The 14201-nt window shown below is 48.2% G+C and overlaps 1 protein-coding gene across 9 annotated transcripts in view; it reads left to right on the top strand.

The window, feature by feature from the left end:
* Positions 1–14201, top strand: part of YTHDC2 (YTH N6-methyladenosine RNA binding protein C2) — a 1208271-nt gene that overhangs the window by 315510 nt on the left and 878560 nt on the right. For all 9 annotated transcript variants that reach the window (XM_086961045.1, XM_086961046.1, XM_086961047.1 and 6 more), the window contains one exon: positions 3788–3944. In XM_086961045.1, the coding sequence (XP_086817171.1) occupies positions 3788–3944 (157 nt within the window). The remainder of the gene's footprint in view (positions 1–3787; positions 3945–14201) is intronic.

Here is a 14201-nt window from a genome sequence, read left to right as displayed (position 1 = left end):
TCTGCTTTTTATGTTTGCAGGAGCAAACTAGTTGTGATGCACTTTCTGAAAGTTGTGATCCACATGTTTCCTCCCAAAATCTTTGTTATGCCACAGCGGGACTTCAGTTTATTCCTCATATTTCTCATGTGCTTACCATTTGAGCCAATGATAGATTTCTCTTTATGGCTTCTGATGAGCTGTGGCTGAAAAGTAGGCCACTCCTTTTTGTACTGAGACTTTCAGTAGCATCACTCTTACACTCCCCGTGAGGTTATTCACTGGCTGTTCTTCACTGGTTACTACCATCATCATTATAGTCTGGCGTAAACTGGTGATGGACCAGAGCAACATGTAGAACAAACCAGTCTAAAACAGTAACCCCACTGCTGCAGGGGAGGTTAGACATTGAGAGGACCGGGTCCTCTGCAGGCGAGTGAGACAAACTATATAAAATATTGACACCTATAGAAGATTTAAGAATCTTCTTATAGGCTAAGGTTGACGTCATTGACATTGGTTTACTACATGGTGACCACAGGAAACTAACAGAGTGTCCCAATCAGAGAAAACACTACTTGAGTTGCCACCCCAAGACTTGACAGAGCGGGTGTGCATCTTTGAGGACAGGACAGAAACGCAGGTTGGTGTTCAGGCGCAACAACATTCCAGTGGGTGGAATACCTAGAGGGGCTGAAGGAAGTGATATGGTAGGCTTCCTAGAAATGTGGCTCAAAGAATTTGCCTCCTCACATAACCTATCAACCTTCTTCTCATTCCAGCTGCCCTCCCATGCAATTGGTAGTCTCTAGGGTACTCTATTTCCTGGATTGCAATGCAATCCTGAGAGCCGCACAGCTGTTTGGTAACCTTGAGAAAGATAATCATTGACTACTGACTACTGATTTTCCTTGACTATACTCAGCAGTTCAGCACCAGTGGGCGTCTTTCATAGGTCTGAAAAAAAAGCTTGGAGACTGGGCCTTAAATGTTCCCAGTGACTGTCAAGATCGTGGCAGGATAGAAAACCTACTTCTTTCCCAAAACTGGGGATGCTTGGAACTGGGCTGAAAACCAGGTTATCTACTGTAGGACTTGTGAGATTTTGATACTCTACGGTGGGCTCTAGACAAACTGTGGCAACTATCTATTCCTATGGATTTGTGAACATCTTGTAGCCCACACACCCTTTGCCTCCTGAGTGGTGCTCCCTAAAGGAGAACTATGACTTTCTCAATTAACAGTGAGTTCCAAAAGCTGACAAATGATCTGACATTGACACCCGCCAGATATCGTCGAACTCTCATACTTTATGTGCCATCCATTAAAATTGCTTGTTTTCTATTTTAAACTTATTGTTTTTCAGTTAGAGGTACAAATCCTTTCTCTTTGCTCTGGGCCTAACCATTTGCGCATCCCAGAAAATGTTCAGTAGTATTTGCTGGGGAAACAGCCATTGGCTGCTTGCTAGTTGAGGTCCATTGATTATTATTCACCTTTCTCTTGAACTACCCCTGATTTACATGGGCTGGGAAAGTGCGCGTAGTACTGCGCCACAGAATGCACTATGACAGTAGAGGTAGATACGGAGGGACCCATTACAATGAGAGCTGTTAACCGATCTCCATGGCACAGTCATATGATTTCACTGTCATGATATGGAACATCACAGGAATGAACAGTCCAGTTAACCAGTTAAGCACTGTTAGGTCCTCTCGCTCTTAGGCTCAGAGGCGTTCAGATAGCTGTGTTACAAAAATCACACCCAACGTTAAAAGAGGGAATAAAGGTTTCAAAGTGCTGAAAAGGTTACATCTTTACCACAAATTTCTCCACATATGCTAAGGAAACACTTATTTTTCTCAAAGCAGTTAAAGCATCCCTTAGTGCAGATTTATCTTGCCCAAGGGTAAACTACATGGCGACCCATTAGTCATTGGCAGTATTTATGCCCAACACAGAGCAACAGGCCTTCCTGCACCAGTTACATGGCCACCTCTCAACTTGGACACATACCTCATGGATGTTTGGGAGGGACTTCAATAGTGTTCTTGACTTGTCCTTAGACAGTTCTCATCCACCTATCTCACATACCCAAACTGTTTATAATGCTATAACACTCTCACAAAAGCTCCAACACTGGGAAGAAAACAGATGTATGCTGCCCCACAATCCGATCCATCCACTTCCTTCTGTTCCTGTAACAATTACTGGTATTTATGATTAGACAGGACAGTCTGCTCTACTACTGTCTGTCCAGAAGTCTCTTCTGACTCTTTAGGCGAGTTGATATCCTATTATAACCCACTGACACCTTAACTGGATTGGGACAGAGCCCTCCCGCCTATCCCCATCTGGCACCTTCATCTCTCTATGTTGGAGGATACCAGCTTACAAAATACCCTTGCATGCCAGGTCCAAGGCTACTTCTCATCCTATGATGCTATGGCTTCCCCATTAACAGTACAATGAGAAACATTTAAGGTGGTGGCCCAAGAATGTGTATACATGCAGTTGTGAGCAGCAGTAAAACCCTGGAAAGGATCTTACTTGATTAAAAAAGCCTACATTCGAACCTTTGTGACAGCTAGTCACAGATACATTGGTAGGAAAATCCCAAGGCAAAATTGTTGAACAACAAGCAAACCTGTCTGAGAAGGTCGATTGCATAGACTATGCTGCATATACAACCCGTTCCCATTCAGAAGGTAATACATCTGACTGCCTTTTAGCTTAGATACTAAATGCTGAAACAAGCCGCCCTCTTTAGGACCCATGAATTGGAATCTATTAGCTGTGCCCTGAAGAAGAAAGAACCATAAATCATAATAGATGTATGTGTTTTGTATGTAATCTTCCGTTGTCCATGTATTTTCTTTTGCCTGTTACATTAATTTATTTTTACATCTCAATAAATGATATAGTTTTGTATATTTATCTTTGTTGTACTGTTTGCAAAGAATCTATATGAATTTATTTTATTTAGTGCTCTGAAACACCTAGGAGAGTTGTCGGTTTTTCCTTCTTGATGGACTGTGTCTCCTTGTTTTTGAGGAGTTAATCTCTTTCAATTTCTACAACCTATCTTATATCCAGTGCCGCAAATAGGTTTGTGTGAACATCTGAGATAGACATGATTGCATCACATGCATTTCCTGCTGCTTTAAAAAGCATTGATCCAACAAGAAAGCTTTTGATGTCATGCAGTTGGTGTATGTTGATAAGGAGTTTTCGAGTGAGAAAGAATAAACATGCAGATTAAAGAGCATTGATGGGAGAGATTCAACTGCAGTCAAGTATTCCACATCACATCCATAAAGCCTTAACCCATTAAAACCCTTTCGCCTGTCCTTTCTTTGAGAAAATCCTGGGAGCATAAACATACTTTGCATGTATATTATGTTCTTCTATTGAGCTCCTGTGGTTCTTTTGACTGATTCCTCCTTGAATCCTGGACCCACACTGTGCTAACACAGCTGGGAAAGCAGTTTCTCCAGGGCCAGTTTAAAAGATATCACTACAGAGGACATTGAGGGCACAAAGGTGGAAGACTATATTTCATCACCACATTGAAATAAAATAGTCCCTGGGAGGTATATTAATAGGGGTGAAGTAGTTTGGAATTTAGTGTTTTCTCTTTGTACTCTTTCTTTTAAAGCAGGACTTTTATCAAACACAGACTTCTAACAGTGTGAGTATGTACAACAAGCAAATTTCATTTATCCCATAACAGTTTGATAATGCATTAGTTGACGTTGAGGCTCTGATCAAAAAGTCTTCTTTATATTTTCATCTTATTCTGTTATAGGATGAAGTGCACGAGAGGGATCGCTTTAGTGACTTCTTATTAACAAAGTTGAGAGACATACTACAAAAGCATTCTACTCTAAAGCTGATTTTGTCCAGTGCTGCTTTGGATGTAAATCTGTTCCTCAGGTATTTTGCAGGTTGTCCAGTCATCTATAGTAAGTACCTTTCTTTTTTTTAAATTGTTACACTTTTCATTTCAATTATATTGTTAGGTGTAAAGGTGCTTAGAAAAAGAATGTTCAATGTATTAATTTTCTTATGATGGTTATGTACCAATATGACATTTTCCTAATATCAGAGTACTCTAGCATATTGTACAAAGGATTGTGAGTGCAAAATTTATTGAATGCAAATCAAGAGGTAAAAAATCACATTGAGAAAACAAATGATGATGTGCGAAAATTCAGAGAATTTTTTATAGACAAAAACGATTTTTGTGTATTTATTTACCCAACACAAAGCCAGTTTAAGTCCGTTGCTCAAATCACAATGTTTTATACATTTTGGAACTAGCCGTTAGAGAGAACAATTGAAATGGGATCTGAGTGTTTTTTTAAAAGGAAAAGTTGTCATTGTGTACTGATTAGTCCTGCCTATGTGCTGAATTCTGGAAAACTATTTAATATTCAATAAAATACTTTTCTTTTGAATAGACAATTTTGAAAACAAAAGCATTTTTGGTAGTCTGTCTGCAGGATTGGCCAAGCTGTATTTTTCTTAAGAATTATTTGCAAGAAAAGTCATTAGAAATCCTCATTTATTATAAACCTTTATTAAAAGAAATGTGTATTGTATCTGATATGGTGCAGTTGTCAGAGGCTGAAAACGGACTTCTATTTTACCAAGCAAAAACCACAAGAATCCTTTCCTGCCCTCCTAGTAGAAGCTGCATCAGTTTACTTTTTTTTTTAAACAGAGAATGAGAATCCTGCCTTGTGATGAACAAGCTCTTAGCTTTTTCAACATGAAGCAGGGAGGGTTGCTTATACTCTGCGAAGTGACAAAAAAACTCCATGGAGTTTTGCAAGTGGCGGAGTTCAGCACGAACTGCTGTTGCCGCTGATCTTCCTGCTGCTCGAGTAGAAATTCCACCCTAACAGCAGATGGCGCTCACCACCTTACCGTTGGCGAGAACGAGTGAGGAAAAACCTCTGCTGCACTACGTGGAGTGGAGTATTCTGCACTCCGCGAGCTCTGAGGCCTACTTATGACCTCATTGAGGATTCCCCAAAGAACTAGGAAGGTAAGGAATGCTTCCTTCTCTTTCAAGGTACCTTATTGGCTAGTCATAAGCACTGTAAATGGTAGCAAGACCATCCACTGAATAGACAGTAGTGTCTTGTGAAATTATGAAAATGCAGCCTGTCCTTCCTTAATTGGGTTAGCAATCACTAAAATCTCTGCAGGTTTAACGCAAGAGCCCACTTTGCAACTCTACATAAGGCCTTCCCTTTTAACATGTAGTTGATGCGTGTGTTTTTTTTATAACCAACTTTATTTCGTTTATAGAAACAGCAAGCATCATCCTCACATTACAAATATTAAAAAGGAAGAAAGAGAGATAATATGGCTGTTCAAATCTGTAGTTACATAGATATCGGCCCAATCAGGAGTCAATCCTCTCACAAAGATAGTCCACGATAAGCCCATCATTTCCTCCACACCTTCTCATGTTTTTGAGGGCATCCACAAGCTTTATATATGGGCTTCTCCTGCTGAGCACACCAATCATCTCCAGGGCGCCAGGTGAATAACGAAGGAGGTGCAGGCTGCTTCCACAAACCAGCTATATCTCGCTTAGCCACTAAGCAAGCTGCACCTATAAAGAGCACATGGGCCTCCCAGCTTCTCCACCAGACCCATTGATGCTACCTTGGGGGCTAATTCGATTGGACGTCTCGGGACCCCCGCATGCTCATGCTGCACCCTGTCTCAGAAGGGTCTCAACCCAGAGCATTTCCATGCGATGTTGAATCTACAGCGCACACAGAGAGGCTGAGCATCAGGAAGCATCCGCTGTATACGTGTTGGAGACAGATAGGCCATGTGAAGGGAGTTAGCCTGCATCATACTCGGGCGCGCAGATATTGCTAGCTCTCTAGGGGCCATGCATGCCTCTCTCCAGTCATCGTCATCCAAGTCACCTATCCTTCCAGCCCACAACTGTCGAAGGGAATCAAGGCCATCCGAGGCAGGAATAATCAAGGAGCGATAGATCTGGGTTATCGCCCCTTTCCCCAAATGCCCTATTAGAACCTTTGCAGGGGGCTGTATTCTGGGAAATGGGTGTCAGGGGGGAGGTGCGTCTCCAAAGCGTGCCGCATCTGAAGGAAACTGAAGAATTGTGTTTTTGCTAGGGCATGCTGCTCTTTTAATTCCTGGAAGGACAGATTATTTCCTTGATGGTCCCACTAGCAGGACCCCTCCAGGGTAGAGAGCTGATGAAGCCATGTGTCGCACAGGGAGTAAGCCCTGTCAGCCGGCATTCCCACTGAGTCAAGTGAAACGCCGCCCTCCAGCATTGTACTGCTACTCTGGTTCATGAGGGGTCCCATAAAGATGTCCTAGCAGGGCTTCGAACCCCACTATGTGGAGTTCTGGGCAATATGCTGGGTCATCTCATCCACCCGTAAACCACTCGTTAATGAGCATTAGGTGTGTGGCTAAATAGTAGGCATAGACATCAGAAACCCCCAGTCACCGTCAAAGGTCAACTTCTGTGCCATGTTAAAAGCCACTCTGTGGAGGTCAGGGACCGAAACCATTGCTGGGAATGGGGTATGGGAAACTCATTAATACATAAAGGTAGTGGGGTAGACACATCATTTTAAAGACTGCACTGCGCCCCATCGGATTTAGCAGCAGCACCTTCCAGCAGTGTAAGTCCTGGTCGAGGGAAGGGGCCAGGCCCTGGAAGGTAAGCATCCAGACTAAATCCGGGAGGTGGGATATGTGAATCCCCAAGTATTTACTTGTGTTACGGTGCTGAGGAACCACTGTATACCAGCAACGTCCATCCACGTCTCCCTGTACCTCCACCAAGACAGACTTGGCTGGGTTGATATGTAAGCCCAAGACTTTTCCGTAGAGAAGAAAAATCTACAGGTCTCGCGGGCCAGAGGCTGGAGGGTCCATGTGTGGAACAGCAGGACATCCTCCACATAAAGTGCCACTCAGTCTTTGAATCCCCCTCCTCCTCTCCATCTGGTCATCCTAGCATCGCAGCATATGAGGCGTGCCTGCGGCTCAAAGGCCAAGTCAAATAACAGTGAGGAGAGTGGGCACCCTTGACGGACCACTGCTGGATTGGAAAAGGGGCGGATAGTATGTCGTTCACCCGGACCGGAGCCATGGCGTTGCGATAGAGGAGATGAACCATTCTCCGAAATGGTGGATCCTGGCCAGCTCGCATCAGGACCGCCTCGTGGAACTCCCACAAGACTGTGTCAAGGGCCTTGTGAAATCCACTAGGAGGAGAACTAGACTCCCCTCAACCCCACGTGCCTATGAAATCTTCCCTTGTACCCGTCGAATGCAGTGATCTGTGCTTCTACTCGGCATGAAACTACATTGGTCTGGGTAAATAAGGTCTGTTATGGCACAGGGCAGGTGCGTCGTCATCATTTTGTTGAATATCTTAATATCCGTTTTGATGAGCGGGATCAGGTGGTATAAAGCACATTGGTCCGGAGGCATGCGTTCCTTGGGGATAACAACAATTGTGGCACAATCTAAGTCGGCAGGAAATTAACCCTGCTGTATTGCCTTCATATAGAAATTTAATAAATGGGGCATTATAATGGAGCAACATTTCTTGTAATATTCTACGGGATACCCATCCAGTTCTGGATATCTCCCCCGATTGAAGTCTGAACATATCCATATCCGCCGGATAAGGACTCTAAGAAGCTGGGGCAGTTCGGCAAGCGGTTGTTCTCTTCAACCAGCTTAGGGCTGCGGTCGTTGAACACTGCATGTCTATTGGGCCGCTGTTCCCACATGGTGTGGGATACAGTTGCACAGGTTTTGCCTCAGTGTCTTGAAGAGACCCAAGCTGTGCTGTCTCAAGCTGTTGCAGAGGGTAAATATGTGGCTAAGTTCGCCATTCTGTGTGGTTTGGGCACCGCAGACTCACTAGGTAGAGCAATTTCTACGACTGTGGCACTTTGTCTGCACGCCTGGTTGAGATCATGTGGTTCTCGCCAGATGTCCAAGACTCACTCATGGACATGCCCTTTTGATGGCGCTCGCCTGTTTGGCGATAAAGCTGACAGTGCGCTGGAGCGTTTTAAGGACTCGCGCGCCACGGCCAATTCCTTAGGTCTTTCCACGAAAAGCCCAGCCACTTCTGGTTTTCGTTCCTTTCGTGGCCACAGAAGGGGCGCCCAGGCACTTTTCTTCAGCAAGCCTGTGCATAACCAGCCTCTGCATGGCTGCGGACGCGGTTTCCGCAGGGGTGGGTCTGGGAATCAGCGTGGGGGTCAGTCCACCTCCGCTGCTTCTACCTCCAAACCTTCCTAATCCGAGCTTTGTGGGGCACCCCGCGCCAGTGGGTGGCAGGATCTGCCATCACCTCCCCCACTGGCACGCTACCACATCGGACACTTGAGTGTTGCAGATCATACGCAAGGGTTACTCCCTTCAGTTTCAGTCCACCCTTTCAGCCATGCCACCTCAGTACCACCGCATGTCGGGGAACACTTGGCACTTCTCCAGCAAGAAGGCATAGCCCTCTTGGCCAAGGGGGGCCATCAAGTGCGTTCCTGGGCCAGAAGTAGGGAGTGGTTGTTGTTCCCACTACTTTCATGTCCACAAGAAGGACAAAGGGGGTCTGCGTCCCATCTTGACCTCCCAAACCTCAACCACTTCCTCCGGAAGGAGAAGTTCAAGATGTTGACTTTGGCTGCTCTCGATCCAGGAGACTGGATGGTAGCGTTAGACTTTCAGGACGCTTATTTTCATGTTCCCGTCCTGCTGGCCCACCAGCGTTACCTGCGGTTCATGGTAGGCCACAAGCACTTTCAGTTTACTGTGCTCCCCTTTGGCCTTACCAGCACCCCTCGGGGGTTCACAAAAGTGATGGTGGTGGTCGCAGCTCATTTGCGCCGATCGGGGATCTCAGGCTTCCCCTATCTAGGTGACTGGTTTTTTAAGGCGGGCTCGCCTCAAACAGTTGTCTCCCACCTCCAGACTACGGCCGACCTCCTGCATTTACTCGGGTTTTCCATCAATGTGCCGAAGTTGCACCGAGTCCTTCTCAGAAGCTCCAATTCATCAGAGCGGTTCTGAATTCGGTGCAGTTTTGGGTCTATCTTCCCGAACAGCGGATCTGGGATATTCAGGCTCTGATTCCAATATTTCAGCCTCTATCCCGGGTTTCATTCAGGAGGACCCTCCGGCTCCTGGGCCTGATGGCCTCCTGCATCCTGCTGATACATCATGCCAGGTGGCATATGCAGGCTCTGCAGTGGGACTTAAAGTTCCAGTGGGCGCAGCATCAGGGCAACCTGTCCGACCACTTGCAGATCTCTGAGGGCACTGCACAACATTTAAAGTGGTGGCTCACAAACTACGATTGGGTCAATGGCAGATCATTCTCCCTTCCCCAACCGGAGCTCACAGTGGTGACGGATGCGTCCCTGAAGGGATGGGGTGGCCACATGGGGGATGCGAAGTTCAGGGGCCTCTGGTCTCCAGTGGAGTCCTGGCTCCATATCAACCTTCTGGAGCTGCGGGCGACCTGACTTACTCTGAAAGCCTTCCTTCCCTCTGTCCGTGGACAGGTAGTGCAGGTGTTCACAGACAACACCACCGCCATGTGGTATTGCAACAAACAGGGCGGGGTGGGGTCGTGGACCCTATGTCAGGAGGCTCTGCGCCTCTGGACATGGCTGGAACATCGGGGGCATGTCTCTGGTGGTTCAGCACCTGGCTAGCTCCCTGAGCACCAGGGCAGACAAACTCAGCCTCAGATACATGTTGGATCACGAATGGCGTCTGACATCGGACGTGTTGCAAGGTCTCTTTCAGCAGTGGGGAGAGCCTTGGTTAGATCTATTCGTCACCGAAGAGAGCGCGCAATTTAATCAATTCTGTGCGTTGGAATTTCCAAGGCGGCTCTCGCTCTGAGACCCTTTTCGTCGTGAGTGGAGTTGCGGTCTGTTGTACACTTTTCCGCCTATACCACTTCTGCCCAGAGTGCTGAAGAAGATCAGGCGCGACTGGGCCCAAATCATTCTTGTGGCTCCGGATGGGACTAGAAGAGTATGGTATCCCGAGCTCCTCAGTCTGGCAATCTATCCTCCGATCCGACTGCCTCTTCGGGAGGATCACCTATTGCAGCAGCAGGGGACGGTCCTTCACCCAAACCTGTCCAGCCTCCACCTCCTTGCGTGGAGATTGAGCGGCGACAGTTGACAGCGTTTGACCTTCCTGACGAAGTCTGTGATGTTATCTTGGCAGCCAGGCGTCCCTCCACAAAAACGGTATACGCCTGCAGGTGGACTAAATTTGTGGCATGGTGCACAGCAAAGGCTATGGATCCCCTTTCTGCCCCTCTTTCAGAAGTTCTTCTGTTCCTCCTTTCTCTGGCCCAGCAGGGCTCTGCTCTGGGCACTATCAAGGACTATCTCACAGCCATTTCCCCTTTTTTAAGGCTTCCAGATCAGCCTTTCATTTCAAGTCCCCTGTTGTTAGTCGTTTCTTGGAAGGCATTACACACACGTTCCCTCCGGTCCCCATTATAATGCCTTGTGGGATTTGAATCTTGTGTTGACTTATTTGATGTGCGCTCCCTTTGAGCCGCTTCACAACTGTCCTTTACGTCTTCCCACCTTAAAGACTGCTTTTCTGGTTGCTATCACCTCTGCTCTATCTTCTAAACCTCCTTCCTTTCTGTTCATCCGGAAAAGTTTGTGTTAAGAACCCGTCCTTCTTTTCTGTCCAAGGTTGTCATGCCCTTCCACATTGGGAAGACCATCACTTTGCCCACCTTCTTTCTGTCTCTGTATCCTTCAAAAGAGGAAGAGAGGTTCCACCGTCTGGACCCAAAACGTGCGCTCTTGTTCTATCTGAAGAGCACACAACAGTTTTGGGTGGATGATCAACTCTTTGTTGGCTATGTGGGCGCCAAGAAAGGTTGGGCTGTGCACAAATGAACCATCTCTCGGTGGGTCGTTCTGTGTATTAAAGCCTGTTACTCCTTGGCTAAAAAGGAGCCTCTTGTGGGGCTGCGTGCCCCTTCTTCTCGGGCGACAGCAGCCACTGCTCTGGGACGGGGAGTCCCTTTGCAGGATATCTGTCAGGCAGCTACGTGGTCCTCGCTGCATACCTTTACCAAGCATTATTGCCTTGATAGCCAAATCCGGAGAGACGGTTTCTTTGGCCGTTCTGTTCTCCGAGATTTTCTGGTGTGATCTTAGTTCGCAGACCCACCACCGTGGTTGGTATTGCTGAGGTATCTATTCTTTTTTTTTTTTAAACAGATTTTTATTATTTTGTGCACAGAAAACCGCTGAGAATCACAGTACCAAGGCCGCCATTTTGTAGATGGCTCATGCCGCCACAGGATATAAAACAAATATCAAATAGTTCTCTCTCCCTCCTAAACCGTAAGTCTCTCCCCCCTCCCTACTCCTCCCTCCCCCCGCCAGTGTGTCTCACTTAGGTCGGTCACAGGAATAGCAACCGGCCATCCAACCGCATAGCCAGATGACCAAAGAGAAAAAAAATGCTGTATCAGGTTAAAGCGTCTTCGCGGAGACAGGCAAGGCCCTACGCCCGCAGCCGAATCCACTAACATTACTAGCCCTGGATCGCGGTCAGGCTTCCCGCCAGTTCACCCACTCATCGCATCCACACTCAGTGCATTCTCTATCTGTCTGGTGCTGGGGGTTGGTGCCCCTAGTTGACTCAGCGTTCACCTCTCCATCCTTCTCGTCAGTATCTGCAGATGGAGCAAGCAATTCGGCCACCAGTGCCTCCCACGCTCTCGCCGTTTCCAACATCTTGTTGTTAGCTGAGCGCCTAGACAATTGCAGGCGGAGCGTCCCTTCGCTACCCGCCCAAGTCAGGAAACTCGCCCGCCACCGCTGATAGCTAGGATCCGTCCTTGCCTTCCAATGCATGGTAAGTTCCCTATTTGACATAATCAGCCCCATGTCATAGAACTTGCTAGTAACTTTCGTGTTGGGGGGTGTGCGGGAACCAGAGCAACAGGCAAGTCGCCATCTCAGCCTCCAACGTCCGCCCTGTCACGTTGTTCAGGCACGTCACTACCTCTTCCCAGTAGGATCTCAACCCTGCGCAGGACCAGAACATGTGCAGGAAATCAGCACCGTCTGCGTTACATCTCGGACATGTCGAGCTGGAAACACCAAAGTACCGTAGAATCCTGGCCGGGGTCAAATACGCCCTATGTAGCTTAAAAAACTGTACCAGCTGGAACTGGACATTACGCGTGCCCTTCCAGGCCCACCGTAGCAATTGGGGCCACGTCGTCTCCGGGATGGTTCTGCCGATGTCCGCCTCCCATTTACCTTTCAGGATATCCAGGGACGGAAGCCGTTCACGTGACAAGCGTTGATAGAGGCAAGTAACAGCTTTAAACGTACCCGCCGCCATGGTAACATACTGGCAACCCAGCTAAGTCGGAGGTTCCTGCAACCCCGTCTTCCAGCGGCGCTGCAGTCCCACCACCAACGCAGCGTGTAATAAGTAGTCGGCCTGAGGTAACTCAAACACCTCTTGTAACTCCTGAAAAGACAACAATGCGCCGTCTCTATACAGATCTCCAACCATGTGGAGACCAAGGACCTCCCAAACCGCCAGCGCGGACCAGTTTCCCCCGTGGGAGGGAGGGCCGTGCACATGCCCAACGGTATCTCCGGGACATACGGGCAGGAACAACCCACCCGTTTCTGACTCCGATTCCAGCACAAACGGAGAGTGCGTTCTTCCAGAGTGAGCTGGGCAAGGTCGATCTTCTGTTGAAGGACTATGGTGCCCCTCAGGTCCCTGGAACTCCCGAGCCACCGCCAGCGTGAGCCATTGAAGCTGCGCTGCCAAATAATACCATTCGAAGTCAGGCAGGGCCAATCCCCTTCAGCCTGCGGCCGCATGAGGGTGGTCAGCGCAACTCGTCGCCTACCCGAGCCCCAAATAAAGCCCGTGGTCAGAGCCCTGAGCGTCTGGAAGACCGAAGTCGGAATCCTCACAGGTAGTGTGCGGAAAAAGTAAAGCAAGCGCGGCAGCGCCACCATCTTTAAAAGTGCCACCCTGCCAGCAACCGATAGAGGGAGAGTACTCCAAAATTCTATGCTGCCCCTAAGGCCCCTTATCGCCTTGTGCACCTCACCTTCCAGGAGGTCCGATTGCGTATGATAAATACAGGTGCCCAAATAAGGTAGGCAGTAGGGTTCCAACCTCAAATCCTCCCCCGCCGGGGATTGCCTCCCATCTGGGGTCAACGGGAATAGACCGGTTTTATTCCAGTTCACAAGTAGACCCGACATTCGACCAAATTTCCGAAGCAACGCTCTAGCCCCTCGTAACGACCCATCTGCCCCCGACAGAAACATCAGCAGGTCATCCGCGTATAGGGAAATGTAATAAGCCTCTCCGCGTAAAAACAGACCTTCATACGATCACCCCAACCTGGCGTGCGCAGCCAGCGGTTCAATCGCGAGTGCAAACAGTAGTGGGGATAAAGAGCATCCCTGTCTAGTGCCCCTCCCTACCTGGTGCGCCGCTGATATGGTTGGACCCGTCCTGACTCTGACGGTGGCCGAGTTGTAGAGCAGCGTGGTCCACTTGATAAACCGATCACCCAAACCAAACTCCCTTAAGACCTGGAACATATAGGACCATTCCACGCTATCAAAGGCCTTCTCAATATCAACCGAAAGCACAGTGGCGTTCAGGGCATCATGGCAACCTCCTTCCATAACTCTGAGCAGCCGACGTATGCACGTCGCCGTGTTCCTAGTGGGAATAAAGCCTGCCTGATCTGGATGAACCAAGGTTGTCATGTGGTCCAAGAGCAGTGACGCCAGTGTTCTGCTGAGAATCTTATAATCTACCGTGAGCATAGAGAGTGGGCGATATGCCGACCGTGAGCTGCATACCCATCCTTCTTTAACAATGGAATTACAATTTCCTCCCTGGCAGTCGCAGGTAGCCTTCCCAGATCCCAAGCTTCCCTGTAGACCAAGTGTAGCCTTGGCTCTAAAAGGTCAACATACTTCGCATAAAACTCCACCGGGAGGCCGTCGGCCCCCGGTGTCTTTCGCCGCGCCATGTGCCTGATTGCGGTCTGAATTTCACCCAAGGAGATGGCCTCCCCCCAACTTGTCGCCTTGTGCCGGTTCCAGTCGTGGAAGCTGAGCCGCCAAAAGGAAATCATGGACCTCCTC

Source organism: Lissotriton vulgaris, chromosome 3_1 (genome assembly GCF_964263255.1).
Source record: "Lissotriton vulgaris chromosome 3_1, aLisVul1.2, whole genome shotgun sequence".
In the NCBI taxonomy this organism is placed as follows: Eukaryota; Metazoa; Chordata; class Amphibia; order Caudata; family Salamandridae; genus Lissotriton; species Lissotriton vulgaris.
This window is presented reverse-complemented; position numbering and strand designations above follow the sequence as displayed.